Below are 18,749 nucleotides of genomic sequence, written 5' to 3'. Positions count from 1 at the left end.
CTTTCTTGATGGTAAAATTTCCTTACCGCCCACCAGTGTTCGATGGAAGAAGGATTCAGGTTGTGCCGTAGAACCCCCTACTGCCCACCTAGAATCCTCAAACACCCACTAGTGAGTGGTAGGAACCATAGCTGTCAACTTTTGGATTTGAAAATAAGGGATCAGCAACCTCACCTGTCCCGGAGACAGTCTACGGGATATCTAACAATCTGCGATAGCAGCAGGAAAGGGCGCTGAAATAAGAGAATTTTCCGCAAAGAAAAGTAAGGTTGACAGCTATGGTAGGGACCAGGTTGACAACCCCTGGTCTATGTATTGTCTAGCTCTCCTTTAAAGAGGGTTTAAAAGCCTGTTGCCCTCACTGCACTAGAAGAGAGCTCATTCATTCATTCATTCATTCATTCATTCATTCCATTTATCAGTTGCCCAGCAGCAATAGTTCTCAGGGCAATGCACAAAATAAAACAGGTTAAAAATTACAATTTCAGTAAAACAAGAATCAATAGCAAGGCAGGGCAACTAAAACAATAAGAGAATCAACAGCAGAAACATAGGGAGTAGAATTTCACAGCAAGAATCAATTAATACAGTCAGTCAAAGGGGTATATCCCTCAGAACTACAGGTGGGCTAAAACTACAACACATTACAAATATCTTTAAAAGAGGGGGTATCCTATTAATCTGAAGGTTTCCTCCCCATATTTTTCAGACATAAAATGTAAAAATAATGCCCCAGGGATGGATGGATGATGTGAGAGCCTGTGTGGGGTAGTGGTTAGAGTATTTGACTAGAACCTGGGAGACCAAGGTTCAAAACCCCACTCAGCCATGGAGCTCACTGGGTGGCCTTGGGCCAGTCACTCTCTCTCAGCCTAGCCTACCTCACAGGGTTGTTGTGGAGATTAAATGAGGAGGGGGAGAACCACATATGCCACACTGAGTACCTCAGAGAAAGGAGTGGGATATGAAATAAATAATAATAATTAATATTAATATTTATTCCAGGCTATGAAATAAGGGTGTAGAAATGGAACAACTGATAATTATAGAGATAAATATTGTCTCCAGTTATTGTGGGTTGGAGCCTCTTCTTCTGGGCCTACAAAGTAAGTAACCTTGCTTTGTATAAGTGGTTCCCAAACATGGGACCACTTGAAAATTGCTGGTGGTCTTGGTGGCCCACTTAATGATTTTTCTGTCAGTTGTAGCACCTTGTAGTGAATACACTGTGCTTGTAGTAAATACGCTGGGTGATTTTTAGTTTTAACTGGACTTTAAACAAAATTGTTTTAATTGGACGTTGAAAAAATTTGCAATTAATTTTTATTGTTTTCAGTTTTATTGTGTTATTATCTTCCTTAGTGGGTTGTGCAAACCACTATTCTGAACAATGCTTTTTATGGGCTATGGTAGAGGGCACTGGGGGTAAGTTTATGGAACCAAGGGGGTGATGGTCCAAAAGAATTTGGGAACTATTGTTCTAAAGTGACTCTAGAGGTAGCACCCATTTTGTGCAGGTTCTGCTCCCAGCCCCCTGAATGTTGGTGGAGCATGTAAAAATGCACCCTGCCCCGTTCCGCCCCCAATCTTTCCTCCTCTGGGTCTAAAAGGACCCAAGCATCAGCAATCATGAGTCATTTGGATGTGCCTAAAATGGTCGCCACCTGTACTTTAGGCTTCTTTGGGAGGAAGCAATTAAGTAATAGCAATAATTCCCTTTCCCCTTACATTTGAATTTTGAATGTATCCAGTATGCAGGACTTTGTGCCTTGCTGAAACTCACATCTCTCCATCTACTAAAAATTTCCTCGTCCCTACTTACAATCTCAAATGGCACGTAAAAATGAAACCCCCAAAATCTGAAGCAACAAACTATCAAAATTTAGATAGGGAAAGATAGGGAAGACTGAAAAAAGTTCAGATCTCCCCACAATATCCCAGGCTTCAAATGCAACCCCTTTCCCTCTTTCCCTCTTGGTTTGATTGTGCGGAAGGTAAAATTAGATGTGTGGATCTAACCTGTCAATAAAATACAGCTCAGAGTTTGCTGGCTGTAGAGGGCCCCGAAGGTATTTGTAACCACAGACTACAATACTGTATGACAATTCTTACTGTGTGACTTCCCAGTTTAATAATTTGAGTTGAAGATCTGATTGTTACCACCAGTTCAGAAATAATTGCCAGACAAAAAGCCCCCATCTCTCCTTCTCTCTCTCCCTCTCTCTCTCCCTCTCTGTGCAGTAATTAAGGAGATAATGCAACTAAGGCCTTACCCTACTTTACGTCAGTCCCAAACCACAGAGTATCTGGAGCTCTGCAATTCAAAGTCAGTCCTTCCTGAATGAATAGCGTTCACTCCTGGGAAGCATAAAAGAGAGTGCAGAGGGTTCAGAAGATTAGAAATCAATCCCTATCCAGCTTTGGCCGTCTGCTTTTTGCATAAATATAAAGTTAAACAGCAGTTCAAGTGCCATGTCTTAACACATGGATAGAAAACTTCAGGCCTGGGTCCCAAATGTGGCCCTCCAAACCTCTCTATCTGACCCTCTGGACTCTCTCTGGCCACATCCCTCACCAGACCTGCTTTGTACCCTCCTCTAGTGTTTTTGCTTGGCTGAAATGTGCCCTTGAATACTGATACTGCCTCTTACTTGCCTGCTAGGTTCCCCACACCTGGCTTAGCAGCTCATCCAAAGCCCAGCTGCTGCACCTGGCTTCTCTTCCTCAGACTTCCAATTTAGGGGAAGGAGAGGCTGTGCTACCGCAGAGGAATGTCATATTTCAGGGCAGGTAAGAGCAGCCCCAATGTTGTCATTTTGCACTGTTTGAAGTAGGTCTCTTTAATAGTCCTTCTGGACTAAAAGGGTGAGTAGAAAGCTAAACAAAACCAACCAGGTTTGTGCACAATGAAGCTAAACACCAGAGCCACCAACCTTGCAGCCTGCCTGGGAGCTGACCACTGGTGTACATTAGAGACCTAGTGGTGCTGGAGGCAGGGAGTCTAACAGCCAGTGGAGCCACTGTCAAGGACAGGCACAATGTCCCCATCTTCCTCTTCCTCCCTGCTGAGTTTTACAATGACAACACTAATGAGACTAAGGAGGAGGATGCTAGAAGCCCCAGCCATTTCCTGGACTGGTTGTAAGGAAGAAGGCAGACAGGAGGGGCTGGCTGAGGGCAGATGGAGGATGGTGGGACAGCGCCCCATTTCCCAAATGGACCAGCTTCTCCTGCAGCTGCCCTGCTTTTGTAGTCTCAAGCAGGAGGTAAAACAGAGCAGGTTTACAGAATCTTTGGTGTGCTGTCCTATATTGTGATAGGACTGCCTTTGGCTTGGTGGGTCATACAAGTCTATGCTAAATTTGTGTAGCAATACTGCCTGAGCCAGCCACAGCTCTCACAGCAGCATAGGAAGCTTCCTTGTACTGAGTCAGGCCACTGGTCCATCTAGTTCATCACAGGCAGCATCTCCCCTGGGTTCTAGACAGAAGTTTTTCCCAGCCCTGTCTGGAGACATCAAGGAATGAACCTGTGTCCTTCAGCATGCCAGATAGATGCTCTTCAATTGAGCTGTGGTTCACATTTAATTATATTTTAAGGTAGGGTTGCCATATGTCCAGAATCTTCTGGACACATCTGGAACATTGTAGTTGACAGCAGTTTCCGGGTGGAAATCAGCAAAATGTCTGGGAAAATCCGGATGTATGTCAACCCCCATGTCAAACAACTTTGGGCAAAAAAAAAACCTCAACAACTTTTCTGTCCTGATCTTCACTGTTCAAAAATGGCAACACTATTTGAGGTACATAATTGATTCCCCTAAGGAATGCAGCTTTCACTTAAAAAAAAAGTTTCTTCAGCCTGAAAAATGCATAAAAGTACATGGGCTGATTAAATCTAAGGAAGCTGAAGGCGAGAGGGTGGCTGAGTTGGCAGCTTTGCAGGATATCCAGCAATTATGGGTATAGAGAGTAGTATGGTTGAGGCTTTGCCAACTTAGCAATCAACCTTTGCCCATGACCTGAAGAAGCCAAATAGGTAGTGCAAGGTAAGCAGATTTATGCAAATGTAATTGTTATGCATACGCAGGTGGCACTGTGGTCTAAACCACTGAGCCTAGGGCTTGCCGATCAGAAGGTTGGCAGTTCAAATCCCCGCAATGGGGTGAGCTCCCGTTGCTCGGTCTCTGCTCCTGCCAACCCAGCAGTTCGAAAGCATGAAGTGCAAGTAGATAAATAGGTACCGCTCCGGCGGGAAGGTAAACGGCGTTTCTGTACGCTGCTTTGGTTCGCCAGAAGCGGCTTAGTCATGCTGGCCACATGACCCGGAAGTTGTACGCCGGCTCCCTCAGCCAACAAAGCGAGATGAGCGCCGCATCCCCAGAGTCGTCTGCGACTGGCCCTAATGGTCAGGGGTCCCTTTACCTTATTTGTTTTGCATACTTGTTTTTTGTTTTATTAATGAGGGGCACCTCCTGAGGATGGAGGTGGTGCTGTCCTCCCAGAAGCTCTACATTCATTGAAATAAGGATGGGGTGGGTCACGGTTGTGGAAACCCCAGGATGGCAGTGGTGGCCTCACAAGCTCAGTGTGCTGCTGCTGTCCCAGACCCCCCCTTAACCACACCACTGACACTCTTGTCCATCCTTGTTTCTAGGATGATGCCACTGCCTCCCCCATCCCTGGCCTGAGACACCAATGAGTTGGAAGATTAATCTTTCATGTATACATTTTCTCAGGCTCCTAGCCAGGATTTTTGTGGAGAGGGAATCATAGCAGTGCAGCTCAAGCATAAACACCAGGAGCCTAAGATGTTTACAGTCATTTTAACGTTCTGTAATTTATTATGTTTTACTTTGAGTTGAATCGTGTATTTGTGAAACCACCCCAGAAGCATTGCTGAAGGGCAGTACCGTAAATAAAATATTTTAAAAGTAGCTATAAAATAAAATGCATTAAATATTAAACAAAAGTTTAACTTTATATGACACTAAAAACAACAACCCAGGCTGCCACTTATTCCACTGATTAGCCAAAACACTGGAGGCAGGAGCAAAAGGTACATCAAACAACAGTATAGACTGTGCCCTTTTCCATCTACTTCCAGACACAAAAGAAGCTTGGGGAGATAGATAGATTAGATAGATAGATAACTGAAAGCTTAAAAGGGGGGCAGGTAGGGGTGCCAACTTGAATAAAATATTGTGGGGGCCCAGGCAAGCTCCACCCCACATAAACGATCACATGATGCAGTACACACAAACTATTTGAATGGGAATGCACACCAACTTTGTGGGGGCCAGCTCCCTCAAATATTTTATTGTGGGGACCGAAGCCCCCACAGCCCCTAGGAGTCAGCAATGCAAATGCAGACTTGCATTTATATCCCACTATTCCTCAAAGGAACTCAAAGAACCTACATGGCTTTCCTCTGCTCATCTTATTCCAACAATTCCTTTAGGTACGTTAGGTTAAGAAAGCAACTGTTCCAGGATGATCTATTCTAGACAGCAGTCCTGTGCTCATTTCCTTTCGATCCTACTGAATTTATTTCTGAGTAAAGATGTGTGAAGGTGTGGGCTCCAGCCCCACCCAGCATGCTCCAGCTGGCCAAGGATGATGGGTGCTGTAATCTGCCCAAGAACATCTGAAGTATGCAAAGTTTGCTACTCCTGAGTTGTGCTGCCCATCGGGACCCCTATCAAGTGGGATTCTGAACCTGGGTCCCTGCAGTCTTACTTCAACACTCGACAGCACACTTAACTCACTACCATCAGATAATTGCCACTGTTTGAATAATCTGCCACCCAACAGCCAGTCATTTCTTCTCATTAAGGAAATGTGTTCAAATCAAGATGGGCCATATTATTTTCATGCACCAAAGAACAAATATATGCCTGGCAACAAAGAAAGGGTCCCTCCAAACTGCCACTGTCTTGCAGGGGAGGGAGGGCATGCTGGAAATTTAGTCTGCACCATTAAAGTGGATTAAAGTGGCCTGTTGCCCTATTTCAAGAAATCCACTTTAAAAAAAGAAAGGAATATTCTTGTGGATTGGAAAGTGATGGGGAAATGAATTGAAAAGTGTAGGAAGAATTAATGATTAACGAGAAGGCATATAAACATTCCATTAAGGAATCAGGATGAACACAGGATGAATGCCCTGGGAGGAATTCAACACTGTGCTGAAAATGAATTAACAACAAGAAGAACAACAACAAAAATAAACATTCCATCAGCACAAGCATTTCTGCGTGCCCAACAGAACCATCTTTCCCCCCCTCCTCCATACTGTTATTTGAGTACTCCATGCCATAGCTGTCAACTTTCAGATTTGAAAATAAGGGATCAGCAGCCTCGAAAATAAGGGATCAGCAGCCTCACCTGTCCCGGGGACAATCTACGGGATATCTAACAATCTGGGATAGCAGCGGGAAACAGCGCTGGAATACGGGAATTTCCCGCAAAAAAAGGGAAGGTTGACAGCTATGCTCCATGTACACACAAGCTGGGGTGGGGGTGGGGGTGGGCAATTGGGGCTTAGGGAGAAGAGAGGGGAGAAAGCCCCACTAGCAGAACTGCTTAGCTCAGAGTGGTTCACTGTGTGGCCCTTGAGGCCTTTTTTGGCATCCCTTGACAACATCTGACATCCCCCCAGTTCTTGCACTGCAAGCTTTAGGAATGAAGCATGAGGGCTCTGACGGGATCCTCCTGCCTCCTTCCCAAAGCCTAGGTAGGTAGCACTTTCTCAGCTTTGGGAAAGCTCTAGTACCCTGCCAGAGACCTTGTGCCTCCTTCCCAAAGCTCAATGCCTCACTTAGCCAGCTTTAGGAAGGTAGCACAAGGGCGGCGGTGGGGGGTTGTCAAACTTTGGCCTCCCCCCCCTTTGTGACAATGCAGTGTGCAGGTTCTGTGTCAAAGTACTCTTGGTATGAAAAATTGGACTGCCCTGACTTAGCTGAATCTAGCCCTCTGGGAGTGACCTGGGCTGCATTCACATGGAAGTTTATTCTGTTTTCATGACTTTCCCCAAACTGTTAAGTTCTGCATTATACTTGAACATTCACACAACATAATAGCTTCTGGATTTACAGTGGAATTTAGAGCTAGTGCCCATTTCCACGTCATTTGCTTCCAGAAAAAGTCCATTTCCTAATAACATGGAAATGAGTGCAAAACTTTTGCTATATTCCACTTTAGTTCCAGATGTGGCTTTTACATTGTGTGAAAGCTGAAATGTAATGTAGAAATTAACAGTTAGGGAGACTTTGTGAAAACAGAATAAACTGCCATTTGAATGTGACTCTAATTAATGTACACTGAATCCAGAGAGAAAATAAATGGATAATACTTTACTGAGTAAACTGAACAAGAACAGTGTATAACTTCAGAAGAAATAAACAGAGAGGGTTTGTCTTTCTTTACAGTTCAGTCCAGTCTATAGTAGGGAGACATATGACAACTACTCAGGGGAAACCTTCTTGGAATGATACAACCAATCAGGGTATATGTTCCCTCAGCAAGCATCATACCACTCTGTCTGGTTGCTAAGCAACACCTGACCCTTTGTTATCTGACTTGAACGCTAACAGGAATAATCCTTGCAAACAAAATGATCTCTGATGTTCCACTTCCAATTTGCTCGTTGTCATTTAGCCTCCCGCAAAAACAAATAGAAACAAATGCTCAGTAAATACTGGACACAGGGTGAATGAACAATAACCAGGTCACTTGGAGGAGCCCAAAACAAAAGACTTTAAAGGGTCCGTCTTCCCTTCTTTCCAAAGCACTTGCCTGGGAGAACACGTTGCCTGTGCCCCACACCTCTGTGAAAACCAGTGCTGATCTCCAAGCAACTGGTTATGGTAGTACTTATGTCATGTCCTTTAAATCCACAGTTCCCTTAACAATGATAAATCTGTATGGAAGAGACAGAGAATGTTTTGGCAGCCTGACAGGCACTTAATGTGCAGAGATGAATAAAAGATAAATCACCACTTCTGGGGATGAAAGAATCAAGCTGTCAGTCAACACACACTGGAGGTGGGAGGGGGCTCTACAGTGCTAGTGATGACAACAGTTGGAGGGGGAAATAATGAGGAATTAACAAGTGTTTGGAAGGAAGAAACATCTAAAGCTGCCATCCGCAGGGATGCAAAAAAAAAAAAAAAAATCAAAAATAGTAGGCCAGAAAACTGTTTTTATTAGGTTGCTGTGGTTCTAACTTGCTCATCATCCTTACCCCACCATCTTGAAATCTTTCTATAAAGGTCTTTGAATTCCTTTGGATGACTCAGGAGGTGCATTTTGCTCTACCCCATATCAAGCCAGTGTTTCCTAAACACCCCCACCAGAAAAAACACTGGAGGCATTTCATTCCTACAGTCCTCCCCGCCACACCCATCAAATGTGGAAAAATAAGAAGGAGCTAGCCTGAAATGAGGACACTCCATGTATTTTGCATGAGTCCATGTATCTCCAACACAGACTCATCCAGGGATTCGACAGGCAGTGGGGGTGGGGTGGGCAGTTGATTCTGCTGCAGGCAAATGGATGCTTCAGGCACAGAACTGTTATAGGAGCAAGGCAGAGTGGTTGGAAGGGGCCAATATATGGAATTATTCAAGGAATCATTCAGAGAAACAGCCTGATCCGAAGGTAGAAGAAGAAGAAGAAGAGTTTGGATTTGATATCCCGCTTTATCACTCCCCTTCAGGAGTCTCAAAGCAGCTAACAATCTCCTTTCCCTTCCTCCCCCACAACAAACACTCTGTGAGGTGAGTGGGGCTGAGAGACTTCAGAGAAGTGTCACCCAGCAGCTGCATGTGGAGGAGCGGGGACGCAAGCTCGGTTCACCAGATTACGAGTCCACCGCTCTTAACCACTACACCATGCTGGCATTTATCTGACAAAATTTATATACCACAAACCTGTAAGTGGTTTACAAAAATATATTAAAATTATCAGTCAAAGGAGGTATGCAAGATTGCCTTACCCCATAAATGCCCACTCAACCACTTCATTCTGAGGAACTTGCAGAGTTACAGGTGCCTCATAACACCCACTCCAAATCAATTGAAAGAAGAAAAACTGAAGAAGTTGAGGTGGGGATATCTGAAAGTTTGTGCATCTGTATGTGTGTAATAAAATAATAAAAGTAAAAATTAAAAGTACAGTGGACGCGTGGGTTGCGATTTGCGCTTCTGCACATGCGCAAAGTGTGATTTAGCGCTTCTGCGCATGTGCAACCGCCAAAATCCAGAAGTAACCTGTTCCAGTACTTCCAGGTTTCGTCGGTCCGTAACCCAAAAAAACACAACCTGAAGCATCTGTAACCCGAGGTATGACTTTATATAAAAAACCCCATTGAGAGGGAAACAAATTATTATTTACTTATTTGTTTTATTATATGTGTGTGTGTGTGTATGTGCTCTTTAAAGATAAAAAAGGGGGAAAGGGAAAATAGCAATAGCAATAACAATAACAATAAAGTGGAATAAAAAGTTTTTTAAAGCTGATGATAATAATGGGAGGGCAGGGGGAGAAAAAAATCTGTGAGATCCCCCCCCCCTGAATTAATTTTAAAAAATGAGAAATAAAAAATTAAAAAGAAGAGGAAGTCAGGGCTGAAGGGCCGGACCCAGGAAGTGTCCTGTGTTGGTTCAGGGCTCCTTTATGGGTGCCGCCATTTTAATACTTGAGAGTTAAGTAAGTAAGAAAGTATTTACAAATATTTTTTAAAATTAAGAATTTTTTTGTAAATAAATTTTTGTTGGCTTTACAATTTCAACTTCAACAATTATTTTCCATCAAAAAGAGAATGAGAAATACAAAATAACCAACATGAAGTATAAGAAAAGAAATTTTTTGGATCCTGTGTCCGTTTCCCACCGACAGTGGCACCCCTCTGCCGGCAGGGAAGGGCCCGCACAGCAATACCTTTTATGCGGTTCCCCGATGGGTTCCTGCCCACTACCCTAGTGCCAGTCACCAGAGAGGTTGGGTGGGTGCCAAGTCTGGACTGGGCTGTGTGCTTCTACATGGCCTCCCTGGTTCTCCCAGTTCCCTCCTACCTCTCTCTTGATGGCTGCAGTGGGGGCTGTGGTGGTGGAGGCTGGTAAGTGTTTGGATGCGGTAGGCCCTCCACTATGTTATCTGCTTAGCTTGGAGGCCTCCAGATCTCCAAGCTCTGCTGGATCGCCATTGGGGCCATCCCAGTCCTAGAGGAGGGGGAGGGAGGGGGTTGGGGACTCCGCACAGCCCTCTCTACCTTTGCGTTGGGCGCCCCTGGCTCCCCCATGCTCACGGCGGCAGTGTGGGGACCAGCCAGAGAACCCTGTTGGTGCTGGCATTCCCCATGAGCTTGGTGCGGCCATGGTGCTTGCCATATTGCCTCGCAGGAAGTCATCCAATGGCTAGAATCTTGTACACACAGAACTGAAAAGAGAAAACACCAATGAAAGAAGATGGATTTTAGAGCGAATGGACCATGCAGAACTGGCAAAACTAATGGCAAAAATAAGAAACCAACATGATGGAAGAATGGAAGCCCTTTTTGGGGTATCTGAAAAAAATACCATAATCAGATGAAATTGCGAGCGGGATTTGAAATATGAGCAGTGGAAGAAAAATGATAATACATGAAATAGAAGAATAAATCTTAGGTGAAATGCTTATTAGAATGCAATATGTAAATGGGATTAAGAACAGCATGCAAAGAAAGACGGAAAGTCAACGTTTAAAAAAATGTATAACAAATTTGGAATCTGGAATTTATATGTAAAGATAAAGTTTAATAACAATTTGACACACACACACACAAAAAGAAAGTGCAAATTTCACAGAGTTGCCTTTAAATGTGAACTAAATTGAATTTCTCCAGAATCCCTACCTTGAGGGAAATGCCTCTGAACACCATAGAACTTACTTCTGAATGAGTATGTATGGAGCTGCACTGCCAATTCCCAGTTTGTGTTATATTAAATTATCTGGAAGTGTAAAAATGTTAACATTTTGAGCGACCTAATGTAGACTCTGTGATGTCACCACCTATTCAAAATCCAGTTTAAATGTCTCTTGCGGATATGACATAAACCTTCCCTGAACTTATGAATGTATTTTTATTGAGCTCCTTCTAGAGCAGGGAGTGGAGAGAGAATGCTGTGTCTCCAGATGGCATATATCACTCAACCCAGAGTCAACTTTATTAAATAAAATGTTTTCCTGGAGTGAAATGTGCTTGCTTTGCTGAGTCCCCTGTTAGGGTGGCAGGCCCAAAGAGCTTGGCTGATCGAACTTGTTTTATCAGATTTATTTTAACAGGCCTTCAAGAAGAAATGGGCTGGTTGCTTTTGCCAGAATTCAGGACAAAAGAGCTGAAAAAGCTGGCTAGAGAGCATAATTCTCCTTTAGAACAGGAGGTGGGTAACCTTTTCTTTGGTCCAAGATCTGCATTAATCCTTGACCAACACTTCAGGCGCCGTATGCAAATGGTGATGGGTGACCCAAGGTAGTGTTTCTGTGCATACACACTAGCTGATTCATGCAGATTGGATTAAGAAGGGCATAATCCTCTAATTTCTCTCATCAAATGAATAGCCATGGGTAGTCAGCAGAGGGTAGGGTTGAGACTAACAGATATTCCGGAGGAAATACACTTTGTGCTTTTCTGCCAAAGTGCCAAGCTCCACTCTTCCTCTTTCTTGCTGTCTATCTTGCTTCCCTCAGTTCTGCCCAATGCAGCTATGAAACTAGCTACCACCATGTTGGCTTAGATCTGAAGCCATCCTTAGAAATTTGAAGAAACTGTTAACACTGTTTTTTTCTTCTTTACCAATGGGACCTCTGTATTGTGTGTTTACTCTTGCAATGCAATTGGTGTGGGAATGAGACAGGATTGGGGGGGGGGGCGCTGACTGAGTGGCTGGCCAGGTAGCTCCAGATTTCAAGGTTTTTCTTTAGCTCTGTGAACCAATTTCAAACCCAAGACAACACTTACCCTCAGTGGGGAACTGCTGCTGGGTAAAGTGTACAGGTTTCTCAACTATGTCTCTCAAAGGATACCTTTAGCAAATGCCTTGTAATCTCAGTTTGGGCAATGGGGAGGATCACCAATTTGCTTCTTGCCTTTCTCATGTCTTCTTGCAGAACCTCAAGGTGTCACGTTATTGGGCAACAGTCTACAATCCACCTTAGAAATGGACTCTGACGAAGAGGTCTCAGCATCCCGACCTCCACTGCTGGATCGCCCAGCTTAGAGGATGCAGCTTTGTCCAACGCTTCCAACTCAGGAGACACCCCTTTTGGCAACCCTCATAACCAGAAGCTGCAGAATAAGGCAACAGCCTTTCAGGCAACAGACAGCTCCTTAAAGCTGGTGGGACTAACAGTATCAGGCCAATCAGTTTTTTTAAGCCCTCAAGACTGAAATATGCTGCTGAGGGTATAGCTCAATATTGGGAAGCTGTTTCCAACAAAGGAGGCTTTGGGTTGCTGCCTTGCCTTGCTCTAAAGACCAGCTACCTCTGTTCTTCTTCTTCGCCATTACTACCACCAGCTCATTTGTAAGGTGGAGAGGCAGTGAGCAGCAGGCTTCTGTGCACCATCACTACTGTTTGCTTGCTCCCTCACTTCCTCTAGGTCAGAGTGGAATGCAGGTGAGCAATGGCTCTTGTGGTCCTTCAGCAGGTGCCTGACATGCCAACCCTTGACCCTACCCATGGTTTGAAAATACATTCCATTTTGTTTTCATACCTTCTACAATGGGAAGTAGGAACTGGCCTTAGGATTGGCTCACACAGATGTAGATCATCCTGGTTAATGGCTTACTACCTCTGGCATGTTCCTCCTGAAGTTTTTATAAGTGCTGCTGAATTATAAGTGACACTTGCCTGGATATAGCTGGCTGAGAGCTGTTTGCAATTGGAATTGTACTTATCTTCAGCTTGCTAGGGCTCATATGGTCTGCAGGGGGAGGGGGCTCTGTGTCTTGTTCTTAAGCCTTATCCAGGAGCTGAGACAGCACACATATTTTATTTTATTTTATTTATACTGCCTAAGCAGATGATGGACAATAGCGGTGATAATTTGTTTGGCTGGGTATGGGGGGGCGGGTTGGACTTAGTCTCTAGCCCTTTGCTTTAACCATCAGCTGATTGGCATAGACACTTATCTGCCAAGGCAAAAGACATTAAAAGTATGAATGGGAAAAATCTATGCATTTTAGTTTTTCTTGGTTTCTTGTTTTGCCAGTATTAAGTTCAGTTTGCCCATTTCTGCTTTGGGTGATTTTTTAAAAATGTACATTTCTCCCAATAAGTGCATTTCTGTACACAATTGTGCCTTTGATGTGCATTTTTGCAAGCATGCTACTTTCCTTAATATGCAAATCTGCATGCTCAGGTTTCCTCAAGTTACACATTTTTGGAAATGTCTACTGGTTGATGAACACTGCGCAGTATAATTCAGAACAGTGCACAATTCCAAGGAATGCTGCATTTTGGCTTGTGTACTAATTGGGAAGTGCCAATTAGGCTGGTGTATATTAAAATTTAAACCAAAATGAACTTCTCCTTCATGTCCCTAACAGAATACTCCCTTGTTTGTTTAAATGGTTTAATACAGAAGCAGAGCTGCCCTCCTGACAGTGATATTGCTGCAGCTTAGCTAGAAGAGATGGAGTAGGATGGGTGTCATAAGTCTAATGACAGGAGATTCTTTTAGATCAGAGCATTTTCAAGAAGAAAGAAAATGACACAAATCTTCTTAGAAATAACCATTTTATTGATTATAGAGGTAGTTGATTATGGAGGTAATTCATTTTTAGGCCTCACAGACTCCCCTTCTTGATTTATTAATAAATAATAAATCACATATATTCTTTAAGAAATGCAGTACATACTTGAATAGTAGTATTAATATGTTGTAAGCATCAAAATAAGATGCAGGACCAAATGATTACACATAAAAGTAATGACAGTAAAATTACAGTAAGCTGAATAAATGATTTCAAAAAAAAAGAAAAAGAAAAAGAAAAAAAAGCAGATGCTTTCAATGAGTAGCCATAAAAGATATCCCACCAATGATATTCAGTAAGAGCAGATTCCTGGGCAACTATACATTGTATTTCATTATTATTAATTTGTTAACCTTTGTAAATGACATATTCTATTCGGCTCAAAAGTCCTGTTATCCTTTATAAGGCCCACACTAGATTTACACGTAACATATCCATAGAATACAGTTTTGGTCCGTAACTACCAGAATTGCTGCAACTTTACATATTTCTCCTCTCCTAATGTTGCCTTGAGTGGTATTTTACAATATATTATTCTCATAAACAATATATCCTTTCCCCATTTATAAATATCTAGGTGATACTAACCATCAATAGTTGCCCATTCTTTCTGTAAACCCATTGCACGAGGAACCCCTTCTACATTTTTCTCTAGCAAAAACATATGGACATGTTCCTACAAATTCCACGCCAATTGTTAAAAGTATCATATAGCCACAGCAGTTTCATTTCTTATATAAAATATTTGAAACACTGTTTTATTCATAGCCTGCATGGCTCTTTCTGAGAGTCCTGCTTCCAACAAATGTAACCTGTATGAATCAACTGTATCACCTCCTTGCAATCTCAATATCTGAAACTGTAATTGTCCCAAGGAACTTATTTGCCTGTATCTCAATACCATAGGCATTTGCAATTCCCGTTCTTGTACCTATTCCTCCCAGGATTGTATCCAACAAATCCCTTCTGGAACGGGCTCATTTCCATTGAAATAATTTAGATTTTGCCAATAATTCATAAAACTCATGGGTATAATTTCTACAAAATGGCAAAGAGGTAGACACATTTAAGGCTGACATATTGAATTTTATATCCTATTGGTGCAATAAGGGTTGAAACAATACCCTTCAGCTTTCATGACGAAGTTTAATAACTGAAGGAGTATTTTTCTCCTTATTTTTGCATATACAATTATACTAAAGAAGACCCAAGCACCATGTATTGTCACAAACCATTTTTTCCAGGAAGGTATTAATCCCAATCCTCTAAGAATAATAACCTAAATGATGTGGAAATACTGTAAACCGAAAACATTTTTCTTCCTCTTCTAGGTCAAAATGGCTAAGTAATGCAGGTTGTAACATAGGATATTTCACCAATACTTCTTCTCTTTCTCCCACTCTTCTTGTAAACACAACCACTGGATGTTTTCTTGGTACTAAAATAGTTTGAAAAGTATGCTGGTTGTGTTTTAATGTTATTAGGGATAGTGTTTTTTCCCCTGTTTCAGTTGGCGAATGATAACTGAATGGTTACTTCCTTTAATATACTTGGTAAAGGTCCTCCCATTTTTTTTCAGTTGTTGGAGCTCAATATCCTCGTGTTTCTTTGGTCGACCACAGAAAAAGACAAACATAGAGTCACACAGACACAGAAACAGGAAGAAAAAGACCAAAAAAAGAAAAGAAAAGAAAAAAGAAATACATAATCATTATTCAACATCCTTCATCAGGCACCAACCTAGAGAAATTGAAAAAGGCTTTAATTGATTTCAGTGTACCCATTTCCGTTTTTCACCGTCCATCCGTATAAGACAAGAACAGGGATAAATAACTGTTAAAGAGATAAAGAACTGTTAGAACCCAATACTAAGAATTTGTCAAGAATGTACAACTTGTTGCTGAAATGGAATACGCAAGATGAAACAGTTAAATCAGCCATGATTAAGTGGGCACAAGACATTGGTCACAACATCATGTTTGCCGACTGGGAACAGTTGTGGACCACCGGTATAAAATTTACGGCATGTAATGCCTTAAGAGAGAATATTATGAAAATGATTTACAGGTGGTACATGACCCCGGTCAAGCTTGCAAAAATCTATCATTTGCCCGATAATAAATGTTGGAAATGTAAAGAAACTGAAGGTATTTTCTTTCACCTTTGGTGGACGTGCCCGAAGATTAAAGCCTTCTGGGAAATGATATATAATGAAATGAAAAATATACTTAAATGTACCTTCCCTAAGAAACCAGAGGCCTTTCTCTTGGGCATTGTTGGCCAATTGGTGTCAAAGAGGGACAGAACATTCTTTATGTATGCTACAACAGCAGCAAGAATACTCATAGCAAAGTATTGGAAGACACAAGATCTACCCACCCTGGAAGAGTGGCAGATGAAGGTGATTGACTACATGGGACTGGCTGAAATGACTGACAGAATCTGAGACCAGGGGAAAGAGACGGCAGAAGAAGATTGGAAGAAATTTAAAATTTATCTTAAGAAATATTGCAAAATTAATGAATGTTAAAATGTTGTGGTTATATAAAGTAAGGGATTACAGCTGTTAAAGATTAAGTAAAAGAAAAGAAAAGGAAAAATCGGATAAAATTAAGGGGAAGGATTTGCTGAAATAATTTTGGGAATTGGAATGCAGAAAGGGGAGGTATGGGGAAGTCGATGAAGTAAGTTTAAGAAAAAAAAGGAGTTGAAATTATATGTGTTTGTTTGTTATTGTATGTATATTTTTGTATTGTGTGTATTGTATGTGTTTTTAAAATTTGTGAAAACTTAATAAATATTTATTAAAAAAAAAAGAACAGGGATAAATAAAATCCAATATGGCTTATGGACCCCACCACCAAGGTGTTGCTTGGCTCCTAAATCATATCCATTACTTGTAAGCAAACTGGTAACATAATATTTTCCCTTTTAATTGCTTCGTTCAAATTATCTGCTTATAACCAAGTTTCATGTATTTCTTGCCTCATAAATTCACTCTCCTTTAAAAGTTGTAAGAAATTCATTTCTGATTCTTCCATTTGTTCCATATCCAATACTGTGACAGGAAATCCCAAAGACATTTTAAATCCAAATAATATATCATAGGAGGACAATCCTGCTATCCCTGTTTGGCTGCTTCTTATAGCTGCCAACACAGTGGGCAATTTTTCATCCCAATCCTTCCCAGATTCCCCCCCCCCCCTAATCTTCTCAACATTCTTTTTTTGGGGGGGGGGTCTGGTTTAATCTTTCTACTTTTCCTTTCCCTGTCATCCAATTATCTTTAGCCCCCTTTTTTATTACACTCTTACACTCTTGTAAGAGGTCAGATTTCTGTCTTAAGGCTGATATCACTTCCAAGACTTTGGCATCTTGTACACTGCATTGTCCTTCAATAATACCACATTTGAATCATTCTGTTCCTGCCAAAAGCCAAGCCCATTTTATTATTTGAGAGCTAGTTTGATACCAACTTCCATCCATAAATATTGCACAATTGCTTTCAGACAGTGAATTCCATTCACCTTTGTGTATATTCACAATTTCTGTTGGGAGCACAGGTGAACAATCATTGGTACTGCCAGTTTCTACAATAGATACCATAAGGTCTGGTATTTTAATAGTTTCAGACACCACACCCTTTTGTGCTAAATTAACAGTCCATTGAGCTAATTTGGTAGAACTAAAGCCTGGCATTGTACACTGTAAAACCGTGGCAGTAGCAACCTTTTCACATTCATCATATTTCAATTCAAGCTTATTCAGTTTTCTAGAGGCATACGCAATTGGGCGATATTCCTTATCAAATTTCTGATATAAACCTGCTTGCAAATGTATAGGTCATGGCCATGAGTTCTGGCCATGAGTGGGGCCAGTTTGTCCTCTGGATTCCTATCATCTATTTTATTCCTACTTTCATTCCATCAAGGGGCATTTTTAAAACATCTACATCCCGTATTGCGTTTGCTAGTTCTTCCATTTTACTATTTTCCCAATTTGCTCCACTCCTCGGCTCTATAAAATCTGCATAATACATTTCCGTATATATATATATACCTATATATCTCTAGTTATATATCTATACAATCATACCTCGGGTTGAAGTGGCTTTGGGATGAATATTTTCGGGTTGAGCTCTGCGGCGACCCAGAAGTAATGGAGCGTGTTACTTCCGGGTTCCGCCACTCATGCATGTGCAGATGCTCAAAATGATGTAATGCGCATGCGCGGAAGCGGCAAAACACGACCTGCGCATATGCAGTCGCATCTTACATTTACTTCAGTATGCGAACGTGGCCCCGGAACAGATCCCGTTCATATCCAGAGGTACCACTGTATATATATCTACAAACCAAAGTCAATAGGATCTTTCCCCGGTTTTTAAGTCCAATACAAAGCTTGCTTTTTAGCTTTGGGGATACCTGTCTCCCCCATGCAATCCCTTAAAGCTAAATTTATTCCTAAACGTAGGGATCTGCTTACATGCTCTCCCATTCCATTAATCATTCTCATTAATCTATTAACTTCTTCAGGGGTAAGCCCATGTTTCGATATCTGTTCTGACAGCTTAACTGCTTTTCCTACAGTAGAACTTTCCCCTTCTCCTTGGGTTTTTAATTCCCTTAATTCCCCAGTTGTCATCTGTTCCTGTACTTCAGTAACTGTCTGTAACTGTCTTTGCCCTGCTCTCCTGTTCCCCCATATGTAACACTGAGGCTTGTGAATACCTTAACACTTACTCCTACAGGATTACAACAGGGATCGTCCTCACAACCATCAGCACAACCAAAGAAATCAAATCCCTCACATGGGTCTTTCTTATATGCCCTCATCTACCTTCCGTTCTATTTCCATCTGTACATTTTCTATTTCATCTTCATCATTTTTAACAGGTTTTCTCCTTGAAGAAGCTTCTGTTGCAGCATTTCCTTTTCTATATGCTCCACACTTTA

The 18,749-nt window shown here is 41.9% G+C and overlaps 1 protein-coding gene across 5 annotated transcripts in view; it reads right to left on the bottom strand.

Moving 5' to 3' along the window:
* The window catches only part of LOC308578800 (uncharacterized protein), an 85,201-nt gene that overhangs the window by 20,795 nt on the left and 45,657 nt on the right, over positions 1–18,749 (bottom strand). For 2 of the 5 annotated variants that reach the window (XR_014004105.1, XR_014004106.1), the window contains exons 4-5: positions 10,270–10,436; positions 2,274–2,358 (exon numbers count right to left, since the gene is read on the bottom strand). Coding sequence is in view for 1 of the 5 variants with exons in the window: in XM_081179371.1 (XP_081035497.1) it covers positions 2,353–2,358; positions 10,270–10,436 (173 nt within the window). In the remaining 4 variants the exon portion in view is untranslated. Of the gene's footprint in view, positions 1–2,200; positions 2,359–10,269; positions 10,437–13,760; positions 15,401–18,749 lie in introns of those variants that run through there. The other 3 variants (XR_014004103.1, XR_014004104.1, XM_081179371.1) reach the window with 2 other exon arrangements.

This window comes from Podarcis bocagei (genome assembly GCF_964188305.1).
Source record: "Podarcis bocagei genome assembly, chromosome: Z".
Classification (NCBI taxonomy): Eukaryota; Metazoa; Chordata; class Lepidosauria; order Squamata; family Lacertidae; genus Podarcis; species Podarcis bocagei.
The sequence above is the reverse complement of the archived record's forward strand: the minus strand, read 5'-3'. Positions and strand labels throughout refer to the sequence as shown.